The following is a 19,181-nucleotide window of genomic DNA, read 5'->3' as shown; positions in this document are numbered from 1 at the left end:
AATGATTTATGTTGCTATACAAGCCCGCAACCAGGAGGGATTGAACAAACCCCTTCTTCTCCAGCAGCTGAAGTGTGGTTATACTATTAAATAGGTCTTTCAGAACCTAGCTGATATTAAATTTTCTCCCCTTTTGTGAAAAAATATCCTTAAAAATTCCTGACTTTTGATCATTCAAAATCATGCCACACACTGTTAAATAAAGAATATAATATTTTTAAGAATAATGTGCACGGCTTTGTTTTTTTTTAAAGGTTTCCAGTACGTTGACAATTGTTAAATGCATTTATTAGTTGTATAACTTCAAGCTATAAATAGCACCCTCTATAAATATGTTATGTAAGTGATAGCCTAGAATACCCAGCACCTTATGTTCTTTAAAATGGCATCCTGTCAATCAGATAGGGATTTCATATATTGTATGTTTAACACACTCTTTTCTATTGGAAAATTGTTTTGTCCTACAATTAAGTAATTACTCTATAGTCCTACGTTCGCATAATGGTTTAACATTAATTATCGAATATACCTATTAGATTTATATCGGAGGTACAAGAGTTAATGCCACAGAGGTGTATAACAAAGTTAACTGATGTCACATAGCACTTTTGTCAGTTATAACTCTGATATGTTTTGGAACTATATTTTCTATGCATGCATAGTAGTCTAGTGTGTGTGTGAAAACCAACTAAATGGAGTTCATTTAAAATGGATTGTTTAATATTGAATTTGACTTGTTCAAGAATACCAAATCTATTTATAATTAGTAAGTTGTGATTGTAGAATGTAGGCCAAGGTCTTGGCTTAGTTATTTACAATCAAATTTACATATTATATTAATGAATCAAACTAGATGTATTACAGCATATAACAAATATATTTATCAGGTCAATTAATTAAGATTCTTTTGTTGTGAAAACAGTATGTATTGCCAGATAAAATATTAAAAGTTAAGCATTAATGCTAGGCCTATTATATTAATTTAATTTTGAATTTTATATGGAATTCTCAATATATTTTTATGGGTCATGTCAAAATAAAACTGTTGCTCACTGCATACTATTTTAAGTTGTACCTACTAATGTGGACATTTTCAGTCAGTCACAGCAGTAAACAGTATGTATGATTATCCCAAAATGGATTGCTATTAACAAACATAATATTCAACAACTTCAGCAACTGCAGTAAACTAATTTTGACATGATTCTTCTTCTTCTTATCTATAATACCTATGTTAATTATCAAAATTTAATACTTTTACCAAATTACTTTAATTATTCACTAATTTCTCCATCATCCGGTTTCAGTAAATTAGATTATAAGCATATTTTTAACAGTTGATTTCATTGGTAATTATTCATGTCATTTTGAATTATACCCTAATGCAGTTTTATTACATGCCATAAAAATGTACAACATTTTTGATATTACATTTTTAATCCATTGGCTGCTCCATTACCTTATTTAATCAGACTTTACACAAAGCAATTTACAAATTGGCTGCAATTTGAACATACTAGTTTTGCAATATTAAGTTTTTTATAATTATTACATACCTTATTTTATTTTTTTATATACGGCCTTACCACGTTGAAACAATTCTCGTCAGATCACCGAAGTTAATAACGATGGGCCCGGGTTAGAGCTTGGATAGGAGACCGTCTTGGATCATCGGGTGCTGTATATGGAGCTGGGGTCCCATTAGGCATTGGTCAATGTTGGGACCAGCCAAAGGTGCTTTAAAATAGTCCTGGCTTAGTTTCATCATTTTTTTCCTGATCATTCAGATGAATTAATCAACATGAGTTGAATAATCTATATTATTCCTTATGACCATTTACACATAGTGTGGAGCGGATGGGAGGTTTCCACTCAGGGTAAGATACAGATTCTATTTGGGACAAACTATATATGGTTTTTTTCTGCTTACCGCTCATCTGTATAAATTGGCCTTTATTTGGATTGTTGATTTGTCTATAAATTGTGTTTTACCATGGATTTTTAAGGCCAAGTCATAATTTTGCATAGTTTGTATATATATTTGTAGTACCGGTATTTATCATACATCCATAGTTTGACCAAATTTTCGCAGAAATTACGGACGTTTCGCTTAAATTCATCTATTTATTATAATTTATAATTCAATATAATCTGGTTATTTGAAGTTTCAGCAGACAACTGAATGAAAATATAAGCCAATGACTGATAGGCTAGAGACTGTTAATCTATTTGCATAAGTTGTGTACATTGGGTCTGCAACAGATAGGTAATCAAACAGTATACTGACTATAGAAACACTGAACAAAGTTGATGAAATTAATTTTAAGTCTTTGTTTATATAGGCCATTGTTTAATAAACAGTTATGTATACAGAAATTGCTGTCAATCTGGTTTTTAATTTGAGGGTTAATGACCAGTAGCAGGTTTTATTTAAATTTCTACGCTGGTTTATTTACAGTAATCATAGAATGAGCTATTGTAATTATAGCTACTGTATTTTTCTCTGGTCTTGAGGTCTTTTTAAAATACTATATTTATTATTATTTGTTAATTTTCTATGGAATGTCCTTTTTAAATAGAGCGAAGTGATTGTAGAATCATTGTAATTACTGGTGGTAGTTAATTTATCTCAAGCCTATAACTTCATTTAGTAAGGGCCTGTTTAGACCTATGGAGTTATGCTTTCGTATTGTACACGGCGTACAACTCCATAGGTCTTAACCAGGAAAAGATTAGTGGAAGCCACCTCAAATGATTTTTCATTCGTTACGACAGTACAAGGTACAGTACATGATTAATGAACGGAGCCGTTTACGATACGAAAGTCATGCATCAACGATTTTGACCTGTTACCAATCAAATTTATTCCTGCATACTAGATGTTTACCCAAATCGGTGACAATTCAGTTTGAAACGAAAGCGTTACATAAGAAAATCTGAACACTTTGCTGTTACGTTGCTAATTATAATATGACATTGCTTGCGATACGAAAGCATAACTCCATGGATCTGAACCATTTTATGTTAGGGTATGTTCATATCCATGGAGTTATGCTATCCGTCGTAACCCAAAAGTGTTCAGATATGCTTAACTAACACTTTCGTTTCAAACTGTGTGTCACCGATTTGGGCGAACATCTGGTATGCAGGAGTAAATTTGATTGGTTAATGGTCAAAATTGTTAATGCATGACTTTTGTATCATAATAGACGTGTACACCATGTACGATACGAAAGCATAACTCTGTAGTTTTGAACATGCCCTAAGTTACAAAGTCGACGTTTTGATTTTTGTCTGGAAAATACAGACTTGTAAAACAGAAAGCGATTTTCAGACATCAGATAAGAATGACGTAGCCTATTATACCGTATTTTACTACATAGGGTGGGTTGGTATATAAATGAATTTCAAATTTATTTTGGTTTTGGATCATTCTGGCCATATATTAAGAATGTTAGGCTGCCCTATATCATGTAACAAAATTGAAAAGCAAGGTTGGTATTAAAAAAAGAAGTAATGTACTCTTTGTTTAAAAAAATAAAAGCCAAAATATACTGTAAATAAATTAAAACAAGTGAAGGGCAATAGAAAAATTACACATGCATGCAATTTAAACTACCGTACTGACGCGGGTATAAGCCCATACTTGGGTATAAGCCCACCCCCGACTTTTGACTAATTTTCATGAAAAATGAGGCACTCGGATATAAGCCCACCCATTACTTCGAAGATCTACAGTGTGTGTCGTAATACATTATTTTGTATTTGGCGACGTCCATACACCGAATACACTACCTTTGATCATAACCAAGCTAGGCTAATATACGCTAGGCCATATGAGTATAAGATATTCTACGATAAATCACACGAACTATAAGCTTAATTTTTCGACACTCTACACCTCGTGTATTTAGAGGCAACGTCGTACACGTGAGGAGGGGGGCTCGCTCGCATGGTGGAATACACAGTGTACATGTGCTGTTTTTGACGATCTGCATTTTTGGATCCTCGGGTATAAGCCCACCCCCCAAACTTGACGTGATTTCATGTCCAAGGGGGATGGGCTTATACCCGCGTCAGTACGGTTTTTGCAAGGATTCCTTTATGCCAGGTGTCTGGCATCATAATTATTTTTAGCTAAAATAAAAAAAGTGTTTTAATCTACACATTAACAAATATTCACACTTACAGGTATTTTTTTTCAAAAGTAATCAGTGGTTTTGTAATAAAAAAAAAAACCTTTTTTTTTTCTAAATCTCTGAAATATGATTCAACACAAAATAATTTTGTGTTGAATCATATTTCAGAGATTTAGTTGGATTAATTCTTTCTTCTAAAATCTAAGATTATATTAAATCCAGTTTAACATAACAATGATGATGACCGCAAACAAGGGATCACCTGGAAATGTTGTTTACCTTTTAATTGTATTGCTTATTTTTCCATATCCTTGTTAAAAAATGACTATAAGATATTGTTGTTTTATTTTATCAACTCATTATTCATTGTGGTATTTTCAATTGGCAGTTCTTATTAGGTTATGTGGAATTGATTAGTGTTCTCATCAGGCACGCGTGTGCATGTTACAACAGCTAATGTAGAAAACGCCAGCTAAAAATGTATTGTCCTGAAAAATAATTCATATGCATCACAAGGAGAGATACAAAATGTTGAAATAGTGTGGAAGAGGAGGAAGGGGATCTTTGGAATTTGGTACATCTTTAAAAGTGAGAGCCTAAATCTTTGGTCTATAAAATAATGAAATCGGTTTAAAAGATCACTGCACCCAAGAATTTGACTTGCATATGGTGTATATTAGAAGTAAATGTGTAGTTGGGTGTGCTATACTTATTAAATATACATCTACTGTAAAAAGCTAGTTCGCTGAAAATGTTAAAGAGTCGGTTTAGTTGTGAAACAATAAGTACTTTCATATTTCCTCTCTCCTTCATCTTTTTTTTGTGTAATGTATTATACCATATGGAATGGACAATTGTCTGAAATCAAAGTTTAATTGAATTGAATAACTAAATGTATTCATTTAAAAAAAAATTATTCAAAATTTTGGATATTTTTGAGCTAGACCAACTGTAGTTTTTAGATTTTCCATTTGTTTTTAGAGCCTGTTCAGACCTACAGAGTTACTGTATGCTTTCGTATCATACACGGCTTACAACTTAACTCCAAAGGTCTGAACCAGGAAAAGATTAGTGGAAGCCACCTCTTATGACACTGATCTTTCGTTCGTTATGACAACTCAAGGTACAAGATTAGTAAACGACTTTTACGTTATGAAAGTGATGCATCAATGATTTTGACCTGCAACCAATCAAATTTACTCCTGCATACCAGATGTTCAGCGACACTTCAGTTTCTAACAAAATCTTAGGTTCAGCGAGTCTGAACACTTTGCTGTTACGACGTTAATTATAATATGACATTGCTTGGGATATGAAAGCATAACTCCATGGATATAAACGTACCCCCTTTGACTTTGTTTAACTCGATAGTTTTGGGATGATCTGTTTTGAAGAGTATAGTCAGTTTGTTTAATATTTAAAACAGTATAATACCAATTATATTATTTTTTGAATTTAATGTGTGCCGGCAAAAAAATAAACAATTTACACAAATGATACAAAAAGACTTTAAAAACACTTTTCATAGCACCCTAGACTAACACTAGATAAAATTATTGTTTCAACAAAAGTTGAAAAAAGGTTTATTAAATAAACGTATGCCTATAGCTTTTTGAGGCATAGGCCTAGGGCTGCTATGTCTATGTCCTTCATGGCCTGGCTACCATAAACCCAAAAACAATCAATACCGAAATAAACTATTTAGGCCTACGTGTTATATGTTACATTACGCGAGTTAACATATTATTTCAGATGAAAAATATTGAGTTTTATATTGTTTTATCCATACGTAATTACACTGGCCAGGCATTAAAGATATAACATTAAAATGTAGGTCGTTTATGAGTATATTTCGCCGATTTCTTATCGCGGGGAAATTCCCTACCAGCGTCATCGATCGATCAAGCGAGGAGTAGGCCTAGGCTGGCCCGGCTAGAGGCCTAGCATGCATGCCGGAACGGGTGGATTACTGCTAAATAAATAACAAGTTTGAACAAAAGAGCTTACGACAATCTTGGGTAAATTTTTATTAAACGTATAGGCCTACTTGCTTGGCGAATCATGGAGTAACTTTACTCCATGGGCGAATCCATGCCTTTTAAATCATTTAACAAGTTTGTAATTGGATCGTAGTACTGTATAGTAAAACCAAAAAACACCGCCTCAACAACCTCATGCGATGTACGATCTGTTGTTCTTTGCAGATCAACATTGGTAGAGTCCATTATTTATGAGGGGGTTTAAAAATTTGATAACTATTAAAAACGTGTCTCAACCACTGTGTAATCAAAACATTTATTTAGTTAAAACTTGGATCCTCCCAAAATTGATAATCGCGTATTCTGGTTATCAGGTGATCGATTCACGGTTGGTTGCACGCTTCTTTTTTTTAAACGTCCGGCGGAGGTGAAATATATTCGCCAATTTGGCGAATAAGACAATATTTTTTCACCATTTGGTTTCACAATTGCCGTTTTTGGCTAAAAAAAACCAAAAAAAAACCGACCTTTATTTTCGTCAGTTTAAGGTTGGTCGGGCGTGGCCAACACAATAATTTTTTTTTTTTGGCCTTAAAAATAATATTCTACTAAATTGTGAGCTTGTTTAAATTGAACATTTGCATTTTTTTCTGAAATTAAAATAGAGCAACCAGAAATAATGACGGAATTAGTTAACATTACATATAGTGGCGAACCTATGTTCCAAATATCAATTCCATGAGATTTTAATGCTCAAGTTGAGTTCTTGGCAGTTTTGGAATCCTTAGGACTAGTAGAATTCATTGAAACTGGGGGAGGATTCCAAAACTATTAAGAACTCAACTTGAGCTTTAAAATCTCACGGAATTACATTATGTTCCCCTCTAATATTTCTATTAATGGTTTAATTTTCTTAGACATTCACCTAGCTAATATTTTCTCACTTAGTCTAGAAACATCATCTGCAATACACAAATGTTTCAATCACTACCTGTCACCTTGTAGTAGTGACAACTGACCAGAATAAATGGATAGGTTGTCTAATTATAGGTTTTTTCTAGGATATAGAGCCATTCATCTGTAATCTGTAACTCATAGAGTTTACCTGAGTATTAAATTAATAAACCTTCATTACAATAGAACCCCTATTACAGGGACACCATTTGCAGACCAAAAGAGTGTCCTTTATTAAGGGGTGTCCACTGAATAGGGGTTGGCTGATTTGTGTTTGAAAACATATACCGGTACTAGCATTGTCTTTCACAAACTCTTAGGGCCTGTTCGTAGGGGTTGAAAATACCAGCTTATTCCAGATTTCCGTTCGCGTGATCCAATTAACTTTTGCCTCAGGCTACAAAAAATTCGAGGCAAAATGTTCACCAAATTTGCAGGTTATTTCAGCGATAATCCAATTATACTCTGCCTTCGAGGATAATAAATCTCAATGTGTCAAATTTTGACAAACGTTCGCTGCCTAGGCCCGTCATTTCTCCTACGAAGCTTTTCCATACACGCTTCGAGAGCGATCGTCAGCTAGTGCTATCCTTGTTGGTGTAGGCCTAGCTGGTCGGTGGTGTTTCCGTCGTGTAACATTGGGCTCAAAATGAGTAAAATAATGGTCGTCAGGAGAAGGCATATTTCGGCAGGATTATCGGCGTTAAGAGGCATAGGTTTGTTGCAAGGATAAGCAGTGTAAAAGGTAGCAAGTAATTGTTATTGCAAAGAAAGATCGCGAGTAAAAAATATACCACACGTAACTAGCGTGCGAAAATGGGGTCGTAGGTTGTAAAGACAACTGACCTTAAAACGTAATTTCCGGTTTGTGATTCGTCGATTAAGCATTTAAGCGGTTAAATATTTCAAGTACGAACAACGCTCAATTTATAACCCGAGGCATGGGTGAAATTAAGCGCTTATTTTAATCACCGTACGAACACGACCTCTGTAGAAATGTTAATAAAACCAATTTCCATTGGCTTTATATTTAGAAAAAAAACCCTTTAGGTTGTTAACAAATATGGTTTCTGATATATTTTTGTACAGATAGGTACCAAACATGATGTGATTCGGGTTAGCAGTTTTTTTAACAATATCGTTATAAAGTATGTAAATTATTGAGCGAACAACTGTATTATTTCCTAATGGATTTTCAATAGAAACGACTTTAAAAATTGCAAAATAGATATACAGTAGATACATATTTTTTCATAAACAGGAGTTTGATACACTATGTTAAAGATAAGTGTTTCTGGCATCATTATTTGTTAAAATCTAAAAATGGATATGTTATGTTAGGCAATTTGTTCACATTGCAAACTTCAAGGTAATATCTCAAGTCGGGGTTGTAACTCTGTGCCTGTATTGTGATGCCATGCCTCATTTGTATATAATACAGTGATGTGTTCAGTAAAGTAATTGGAGGTTAGATTTCAGTGATGGAAACACCTTTACTTCCTTGCTCCCCCATCCCATACCATATTGCATTCTTTAGCTTTTGGATTCAGATCCTCTGCCAAATTCATGTAATTTTATAGATAACCTCTCTCCTCTCTCTGTATGTCATCAGTCATTGGGCTTGTTTCCCCATTCAACAAACTCTATGAACCTACACAAAGCAGACAGTAGTTGGAATGTAGGTAAATATAAGATGGGTAGAGGAAAAGGCTATAATTGGTATCTTCATTTTTTTTTTTTAAATACCTTCCCTACGTTTTTTAGATCTAATTTAAGATCACAAACTATATTTAATGAAAAAATAATACTATATGGTCCTATTGCGATAATTTTTTGTCTTTAAATGGTTGAGAATGTGAAAAATAAGTCGATTCTAATAATTATAGCGGCCCGCTATAAATCCCAAAATGCATTGCGCGCAGGTTGATATTTTGTTTTTCTTCTGTAATTCACCCACTTTTCGATCGATTGTGAGGCCAAAACAAATAGAAGACTCCTAGTTTTTACCCCAATTTGTATCAACGGAGTCTGGCAAAAATAGAAACACAATTAATGCAGCAACTATACAACGTCAGGCTAGGTATATAGCTAGCGTACGATGTTTGTACGTTACCGATGTCTACCAGCTAGGCCTACAAAACTAAGCCTAGCTAGGCTAGGTCTAAAGACCGTCCACGAGAGGTCATTCGCCGCTAGCTACTTAGGTAGTGCATTGTTTCTCACTTTTTATCATAATTTACCATAAAACGTACTTAAACGTATTTAAGACAAGGAATGACCTGGTGTAATGTTTTTAAAGTAATGTATATTATTTTTACAAAACGTCACAAATTGTAGGGAAGGTGTCTTTAAATGGTCGCTCAGTCTTTAAAATTTATAAACATGCAATTACAAGGTGATGATACAGGACATTTTTGTAGTGTTAACAGATAGGAAATTATTGACTGTAAATTTAAGACCTTTTTCTGAAGTAAGAAAATCCGAATTTAAATCAAAAGAAAGTAAAATTTGTTATCACATGTTATGAAAACGTCTGAAAAATGGAACTTACTTACTGCTCCAACTGTAAAAAATAAGTGAGGTTTTTTTTAATGTTATTACAATAGAATATATTTAAATTTATAATAACAATAAGAATGTTAAACATGGAGCTACCCTTTCATTGTACAACATCGCTGCAAACACCCTTGTTAAATCCCTAAAATTCTAAAAGTAGCCTTTGTACAGCAAACTAGAAAAGAAATTCATTTACAACATTCTTAAATGTATTACCGACTATACGTGACAATATAACATTAATGAATATACTGGAAATAAGCTATGTCATTACTAGTGGTTTTTGTACAATTACTATAGTATTGTTTTTTATGGCCATTCAAAATCTGTAATGATAATTGGATTTTTAAAGTAGGCCTTTGTATCCGATGCATAGAATGAGTTATAGGTCATTCTTGTAAGATGTATTGAGTAATGTAATGTATCTTTCGGTGTTGAAATATTTTACTGTATTCAAGAACAATGTATTAACCTTGTCTTCTGTATATTCCTTATCATTGTAAAAGGGAAAAAACAATGATTAATGATTTCTGTATCATCATTCACCAACAAAAACATGACCCTGCCCCAATTGAACAGCTAACATTAATTGAAGACTTTTGTAATTATTTCAGAATAAAATGATGAAGTGATCATAAAGATTCACAATGCTTGGCTATTAGAATATGCTTGCATGTGTTTGTTACATCTGCCTTCTTTCTAGGCCTCGTAGTTTGCTTTATTTAGCTTGGTTGAACTGGTTTTTATGCCTTTGTCATCTCTCTACTGCGTTTCCTGTAACCTTGAATCTATATATATAAATTAAATGTATATGCTTTACATTCTCTTTTTTGGACATCGTAAACTATGTATCATTAGAACTAAACTTGAAATTACATTTTGGCTAAGTTTTTAAATCATCAATCATATTCTATGTTACATTATTTCCTGCATAATACTCTACCCTGTATAATGGCTATTATATTGAGGACATGTAACAGTCAAATCTCAATTTGTAAAAGGTATTTAAGTCAATATATATTTTAAAGATAGTGACTTCTATAAATAGAGTTTTTACATTTGTTTGATACAGTTTCCTACATCGCGTATTTACACACATATCAAAGTGACCAAAGGTATGGGAACATTTTTAAATTATTAAAAATGTATAATGCATAATGGTGTCCCATATTTTATACATCTTAAGCTGTGTTTTTATGTTTGTACATGTTTCTTTATGTATCTGTTTATGTAAATATACATTATACAAATTGACTGGTTTGTACTAGAAAGGTTTCAAACTACATTCAGAAGTTGAGGAAATAGTACCTGATCTAGGGTGACAACATATATTTTTCTTTTACCAATTCTTAGAGAATAAAATGACCAGCCTGGTCCAAACCAAGAGTACAAACTGTAAATCACAGTTGTCTACAGCACAGTAAATCACATACTAGAAAGACTCCCAATACCTGTTTCACATTAACATTGTGAATGAACTAGCAGAAACAATACACCAGTGTTGACACTATGAGTAAACTCTGGTGTTTTGCTGGTGTTGTTATAGGACAGCAACATTTATAATTTGGTAACATACAATTTGTTCTCTCTCTCTCTACAGGAAGGTATAATTGCTGGAGTTTTCTATTAAGCAGCTGATAAAAAAAATTTACAAAAATGATTCATAGAACAATGGCTGACTGCTGCGATCAAAGCTACGATTCTGATCCAATTCACCGCGCAACTTCTCCGAATGCGCACTACGCTATCAACAGTACGACGCGCAGTCCAACAGACTGTAAGAACAGCGGGTTATCTGCCAATAAAAATGCAAAGCCAAGATATAAAGGTAAGATTCTTTTTTCTGTACACATCTGTTGTGTCAATAGTGAATTTTGAAAAATTTATGGAGCCTTCCTTGGTTTAATATTATTTTGGTGAAGACAAGAGTTTAATAGTATCTAAATAGTATCAATATTCTTTTATTCTCACATTTTAGTAGATGGCAACAGTCAGTCTGTCTGTTAATCCAATCATTGTACAGTAGACAAAACTTCAAATGCAAGGCTCATAGCCATCAGTACAGTTGGTAAGGTTTCAATCTGACCACTTTTCGCCAGAGGCCTTTGACAACCCCATGGCCCACACAGGAGATTGTTCCCTCTTGTTGTGAAAACTGAACCACCACCTTAATTTTTGTGGCTACAGCACAGTGAAATGTGTAGCCATTATGAGTTTATTCACTAAATTCTTAACATATAAGCTTTACTTGGTCAGCTTTAGATCCCATGCACTCTACAACTTACAAGCTATTTGGACTTTGATTACAATAATCATTTAATAACCATCATCTTTTCTGCACAGGTTATCAACCATGTTAATTCTCCTTTAATATTTTATGTCCTTTATTTAACCTTTCCAAGAAATGTATCAAATTAATATTTAAACCACTAGTTCATTTTTAATGATTGGATCAGTTCTTTGTATTGGTCTTCTTGTGTGATATTGTAATATAGTTTAATAACTTTATTAAAAAGGTCAGACGGAAACAATATATATATATTTGAGGAATAAAAAAAGTTAATGTTTTCTTGGGTAGGTGCTGTGTTTGAGGTAAGCTGGGTTGAAGGTCTTTTTGTTAGCTATCATTCTATCATCATCACAAAATTCTTGATATTTAGACTTTTAGGCCAAATAAAACCATAAAATTAGTTTCACAAAAAACATCATAATTATAGTTTAAAAGAAGAAAAAAGAGAAAATAAAAATAGCAAAATAATGCTTTCATCATTTGAAGAGGGAGAGATGATTTTTGGTAATTTTCCTTGAAAACATGATGTAATATTATATTTTTTTTCTATCCAGTTATGACACTTCTATTTGTATCCCAGCATGCCTAGTCTCATCTGTCATCCTCTGGCGGTGTTTTTACTTTATGCGTAACGTATGAACTGTTTCCTGGATGGGAACTCCGTCAATGCCCATTTTTGTTGTGCATGGTTTGAAACAAAAGACAAGCCTACAAGCAAAAACTATGTATAATGCTTTTGTAAAAGATGTTTTCAAATTCAGGTGTCTTGGGCAATCTATTACGCACCTTGTAAATATTCAGTAATAGATGATATTAATTCATTTTGTATAATACATTTCATCATATCTCTTTATACATTCAAATGATACTGTACCAGTCAATTCAGGTCTGTAGCTACCAGTACGGTTGGTAAATTTTCAACCTGACCACTTTTTCACAGAGGCCGTTGACAATCCTGTAGCCAGCACAAACAAGTTAGTTTTTCACAAAGATATCATCAGATCACCAGAAAGATAATTTAAAAGTCCAGTTGCCCTACACAACTCAACAACATGTAACTTTTGACCAATTTCTTACCATCACCGCACCACTGTGTGCCGTGGTTAAGGCACTGCAATTATTTTATATTCTTATGGTTATTTAACATCCTTTTCAAATTCATTTTGCTTAAAGCATTTTGAGATCACTCAATCAATTAATTAACTATTCAATCAATACAATAGTGCCAAAAAGCCCATATCATGCTTCTTAAAGAAACATTAAACGTTCACCCATTTTAACCAGACAAAAATCACACCCTTTCAATTTATTAGACGCTATAGTATAGAACTTCATAAGAGAATGATAATTTTCATCCAGGGTAATTGTGAATTTAAAATTTCATCTCATTCTATTTATAAACTATAATTGTCTAGAAGTTCTTTTTCATTTTACAATTTGTAACATTATTCACATTTTGTTATGGTGGTTATTACCCCTACGATACACTCTGTCATCACACAGAATCAACATTGTAAGCTGCGTTTGAGGTTTCCCAAACCTACATGTAAGGCATTCAGCTTACCCGAATCTATGGCATTCAGCTTGCTCAAACCTAAGGCATTCAGCTTGCTCAAACCTAAGGCATTCAGCTTGGTCAAACCTAAGGCATTCAGCTTGCCCAAACCTAAGGCATTCAGCTTGCCCAAACCTAAGGCATTCAGCTTGCCCAAACCTAAGGCATTCAGCTTGCCCAAACCCAAGACATTCAGACAATAAATGTAGATCAAACATGTTCAAATGTGTTCACCAATTTGATTTTATTCACTAATTTGATTTGTTTTACAAAATTCTTAACATTATACAAGATCTTTTTTAGAAGTATATTACACTTCTCTCTGGTATTTCTTATACAATTTGCAAAGTTTTAGAAAACAGTTTGTTGCTTATTGTTTACTAAGCACTACTATTCAGTCTGGAAAAACATTCATTCATTCATTCCTTTTGAAGTCTGATGGATTTTATTGTTTGTTGTGGTTTATACTTATCATTGTGGTATTTCTATTCTGACCAAAAGATATGTAATATTCTGATTTTGGTAGGCCCTTTGTGTAATATTTCTATACTATATGGCTGTTATTTTCCTGAGGTCAGATTGCTATTGTCCATTTTAAAAAAGCCAGCTGTCCCTCAGTATAATATCATGATCACTTTTACTAGCCAATTTCCCCCCTATGCTAGCAAGCTAATATATTTTAAGTATTTATTCCCTTGAGGTTATATGATCTGTTTGGAACCACCAATGTCCACTCACTGTCCATTTCACATGTCCAGATAGATTCTACTGCCCTCTATGAAAGTGCCCTAAAGGTCACTCTTCCAAGTACTATCCCCTCTACTATTAAATTCATGATGAGTACAAATTATAATCTACTATTGATTAATATACTGTTTTTGTTATTTTCATTTAAAAAAGAATAAATTTACCTAATTCCTAGTTAGATCTTTTCTTGCAAATTTATTTAAATTTATATTTTTGTGTTTTTGATTAAACAAATCAGTAATACAAAACAATAATCTCTTTGCAGAAAATGAATTTAGAATTTATTTATTTTTTTGGTGAAAATTTCAATTGAAAATACACAGCAAATAAATCTTTAACATGATTATTTGCTGAGAATTCAAAATTGTTTTGAATTGAATTGTATGTATGTTTGAATTGTATTGAATATCGTTATATTTATTTGTCTTTTTATGTCAGGATTACCTGAAAAAAAAATAGTGGAGCTGTAGCTTGGTGGTTAACATGCTTGCCTTCCAATCCTAAGGTCCAGGGTTCAATCCTGACTAAGTGCTCACAAACAAATCACCTACAGTAGTGCCATTGTTGTAACTTGTAACTCTTTCAACACCACTCCCTAAGCCTTAAATGAGACTTAGTTTATAAGCATGATAAACTATTAAATAGATTATCCATCCTGTAATTGGCAAGTTACTTGCTGTTGGATGGGTATGAAAAAAAACCAAAAAAAACTTTAAAGCCCCTCCAAGTGAAATCATTCGTTAGCCATGTGAATGGAAATGTTGACGAAAAATACTTAAATAATTTGTAATCATTGAGTGGAAGCATTAAAATGATATTTAATAGTATCCTGTACATTCAAAATTATGAACCTTTGTGTCTCTTTATGCTGGCGGCAATTGTACAACATTTTATTAATAGATTTATTGTATAAAACAAATATTTATCGTTTTCTTTGAACTACCGTATAATAAAATATCAGTATGTGAATAATACCAGCATTTATTTTGCCCTCTAAGTTTTATGCATAGTTTTAACATTGTTAGAATTAAGATGTTCCGACATATATGTCACAATTTGAAAGAAAGACAAAGAAACCAAATTACAATACATTTTTTAATTTAAAATACAGTTTAAAGGTCAAATAGACATATATTATATATAAAGTTGTGTTAAATATATATATATTGAAATTGGGAACCACAGTCTCCTCAGTGGTCTGGTTTTTTCTTAATTATGGATTGGCATTATGTTTTAATGATTGCCAGTCATTGTAGGTCGTAAGCATTAAAAAACACTGTTCTAACATAACCACACTTTCCTGTTACATGCTTGGCAAGTGTCTGCTTTGTCAAACCTTTATTAATTTCCTAATCTGATTTGTCAACCTTCTACCCTTAAATTGTTCAGGCGGAGATGACATACCCTAGGTATGTTCATTTGTCATGCACAATGAGACAAGCATATATTTTAAACATTCGCCCTGACAAATATTTAGAAAAGAATAAATTGCTAGTTTTAGTGAATGACTTAATCATTTTCTCTGGCAGAAATCTGACTTTATTTTGGCACGCTATACAAACTAATTAATTAACAAATCATGTTTATGAGCAAGTGCTGATCCATCTTCAGATCAAAAACGCTGACACTCTCCTAACTCCACCAATCAATTTTTAGAATTGTTATCTAATGTTATGTAATTCTGAATATTATATTTTATATATTTACCAATCTCAAACCCAAGAAATATTACCCCTACATATTAAAAACTATTACTTTTTGCCTAGCTAATAACAATTCTGGGCCAGTTAAAATACACCTATCTATTTAGGCCTAGTAGTAACCACTCCTTCTTTGGCTACATCTGGCTAGCAATAATCATTCCTGGCTAGTAAAAGTCATGGCTATTATAGTAAAAACTACTTGTGGCTAGTACAATACAAATCACTCATTTCTATTACTAGCCATACTAGATCTGTGGCCAGTAAAAACTACATTGGCCAGTAAAAACGACACCCACGATATCGGGCAAGTAAAAAAGTCATACCCTGCTAACCAACCGAAGCTAGTAAAAAATGAGTACCAGTTCCTGATGACATTTAAGAAAAGAATGATTACTGAATATAATATTTAAAATAATAATTTAATATCCTTCATTATTTATGCCCTTCATGTAGGTCATGTGGTTGAAGCAGAATTAGTGATTGCTATATTGTACAAATTCACGGCAGGTGGATCTTGTGAATTTCACTGTAATTAATGCTGCTGATTAATTAGTTTGTACCTTTTTATCTAATTACTATTAAAAAACCTCCAACATATAAATTATTAGTCATAAGAAGTAACCTTTATACTAGTGAATGAAATCAATGGGCTTAATATTATAATAATATGAGTATTATAGGCCACTACAAGAGAAGATTAAAACATATTAAAATCATATATTGTTTTATAATTAATTATAGTTATTAAAAATTTGAAAGAATATTGGTTCTTTATAAAAAGCTGGTAAAAGTATTATAAATTATTTTTCATGTTTCCATTATGGTTCCGAAATGTTGATCCTCTTTTTGTGGAAAAAAAATGATTATAGGCCTACTGTAAACATGTATATATATTTTATGGCTAAACTTTTATCCAGATAAACTTATATGTGTATAAAATAACTCTAAAAGTATTTCAAGGTATGAATATATTAGTTGAGTAGTGTAATTAAAATTTTTCAGTTGGTCATTTCAGTTCAATCCTAGCTACAGCTTAGTTTCCATGGCGATGATATCCCATACATCATGGGCATCAGTTTGATTAGCTTTGTAATGTGTTTGATTAGAGGCATTATTAGATTCAATTTGCCCTCCTCATTATCATCATCACCATTTTTTAGTCATTACTATGTCATCATCATGTCATCAAAATAATCATGAATATACATTGTATTTAGCGTTGATGTTGTTATAAGATATCAATGGAGTCTTTTCTTATGATCACCTTGGTAATCATCATCATCATCATTCCACTAATATTTGTTATCATTATCACCTTTTAATGATGTGTTTGAAAAGAGTAACAAATCATATTCAAGTAACCCTGTCTGACAAAGTATTAATTTGACATTAATCTATCATCTAAACTATGGTCTTTCTATCATAACATCTGTTATACTCCTATTAGCATTGTACACCTTATCTATTACTTTAATTATTATTTTTTGGTCAACTTTTGAATAGACTAAGACCCCATTTACACTTCATCGACGATTTCTTCGCCGGCCCCAAGTCGGCCCGACGCCGGCTTTCTTTTTAGCCCGCAATGTGTTTACACTTACCCAAAAAGCCGGCCTCGGGCCCTTACTATTGTGTTTACACTTGCTCTCGCGTAAGAGTGCTCGATGATACGATTTCGCTACATTCACGTCGTATCCGCTCATGTGCGCCCACCAAACGTCTTAAAAAGTTAATATTATTAAACTTAAACCTATCGAAATTTAGCAAAAAAGAATCAAATAACGGTATTTAATAAGGATCAAAACAATTGTATTATTGCTTTACTACTAATGTTTGCATCTCGTTTTCTGAAGAATAGTAGTAGATCAATACGCCTTTTTCGCGTAACGGAAGACATTTTCGATCGATGACAAACAATGCCGTGCAACGAAGCGTAACCAACAGAAATAACATAGCGTTTTCAGACTATTTTCTGAGGACAAGTTACTCCGTTAATTCGTAACTCCTCAACGGACAGCCGTATGGACAAAATTTTTACTGTAAAATGTTCTTTAAAGATTAGCCTACATAACTGTGTGATTGAAAAAAATTAGAAAATTTGTTTCCACTTCTTAAAGGCCATCGAAAAAAACACCACAGTGTATAAGCATAGGCGCCGCATGGTGTCCTAAAATCCCCTGAAAACGCTATTTTATTTCTGTTGGTTACGCTTCGTTGCACAGCATTGTTTGTCATCGATCGAAAATGTCTTCCGTTTCGTAAAAAAGGCGTATACATCTTCACCAATTTAATTTCAATGAAGAATTCCCGTTCATCAGCAATAAGTTTCGTAAACTTTAAACTATGGTTGACCCAGAACGTTCATTTTATGACCGCGAGTGTTTACACTATACGAAGTGCCGGCCCGAAGCCCACAATTGCCGGCCCGAAGCCTACTCTAGACTAGGCTCAAAATTGAGCCGGCTCGGTTGTTACCAGAGTGTTTATACTTGTGCACTTTTGGCTCGGAGCCGGCCTCGAGCCGGCCAAAAGCTGAAGTGTAAATGGGGTCTATTTTGTCTAGTTCTAGTTTTTTAAATGTTGTGTAAGAGGCCGACTTATTTCCAATGTTGTCTGAAAGTTCTGTCAAGAGAAAAAATTTATTGAGATTTAATCAATTTACCAAATTATTCTTATATCGTTAAATGATATTATCAGAGACATTACGATTATTCATTTTTCTATAATTATACAATTTAAATTTTAAAACATCTTATTTTTTCCTCTTTTATAAATATTTTCCATATAAACTAAAAGTAATAATGTAATTTTTTTTTAATATTTCATATATATTTGTAATTTTTATTGTTTTTTATATTTTTATTATTGACATACAGTAAATATTCTATTTTAGATAACTTAAATCGTTTTAAAATAATGGACAAAAATGAACAAAAAAATCTGATTTGGCATATTTTATCCCATGGTAATATGTGGGGATGTTGCAGATAAAGGTGACCTGTTGTTTAATGGGTAACAGTTGCCCCTGGTATATTTTTGGGGCCTGTTCTAGGATATTAATTGTGTCAGGTTTGGTCAATCATAGCATTATATTCTTATTAAGTTTCCGATTGACTGTGGTCTGGACAGGTTACCACATGCTCTGGGTTGTCTCATAACCAGAATTTACTGGCAACAGTTGCTATCAAATTAGCATAGTGGAAGGGTCAAGTCCACACCACAGTGCTTAGTCATGTAAAAAGTGCACCCATTGCCTTT

The 19,181-nt window shown here is 32.9% G+C and overlaps 1 protein-coding gene across 1 annotated transcript in view; it reads left to right on the top strand.

Moving 5' to 3' along the window:
- LOC140040840 (nuclear receptor subfamily 1 group D member 1-like) overlaps positions 1 to 19,181 on the top strand; it is a 128,533-nt gene that overhangs the window by 3,728 nt on the left and 105,624 nt on the right. Inside the window, exon 2 of the mRNA XM_072087081.1 lies at positions 11,229 to 11,456. Coding sequence (XP_071943182.1) covers positions 11,285 to 11,456 — 172 coding nt within the window. The 5' untranslated portion in view covers positions 11,229 to 11,284. The remainder of the gene's footprint in view (positions 1 to 11,228; positions 11,457 to 19,181) is intronic.

The sequence above is a fragment of the Antedon mediterranea genome, chromosome 2 (genome assembly GCF_964355755.1).
Source record: "Antedon mediterranea chromosome 2, ecAntMedi1.1, whole genome shotgun sequence".
In the NCBI taxonomy this organism is placed as follows: domain Eukaryota; kingdom Metazoa; phylum Echinodermata; class Crinoidea; order Comatulida; family Antedonidae; genus Antedon; species Antedon mediterranea.
The sequence above is the reverse complement of the archived record's forward strand: the minus strand, read 5'-3'. Positions and strand labels throughout refer to the sequence as shown.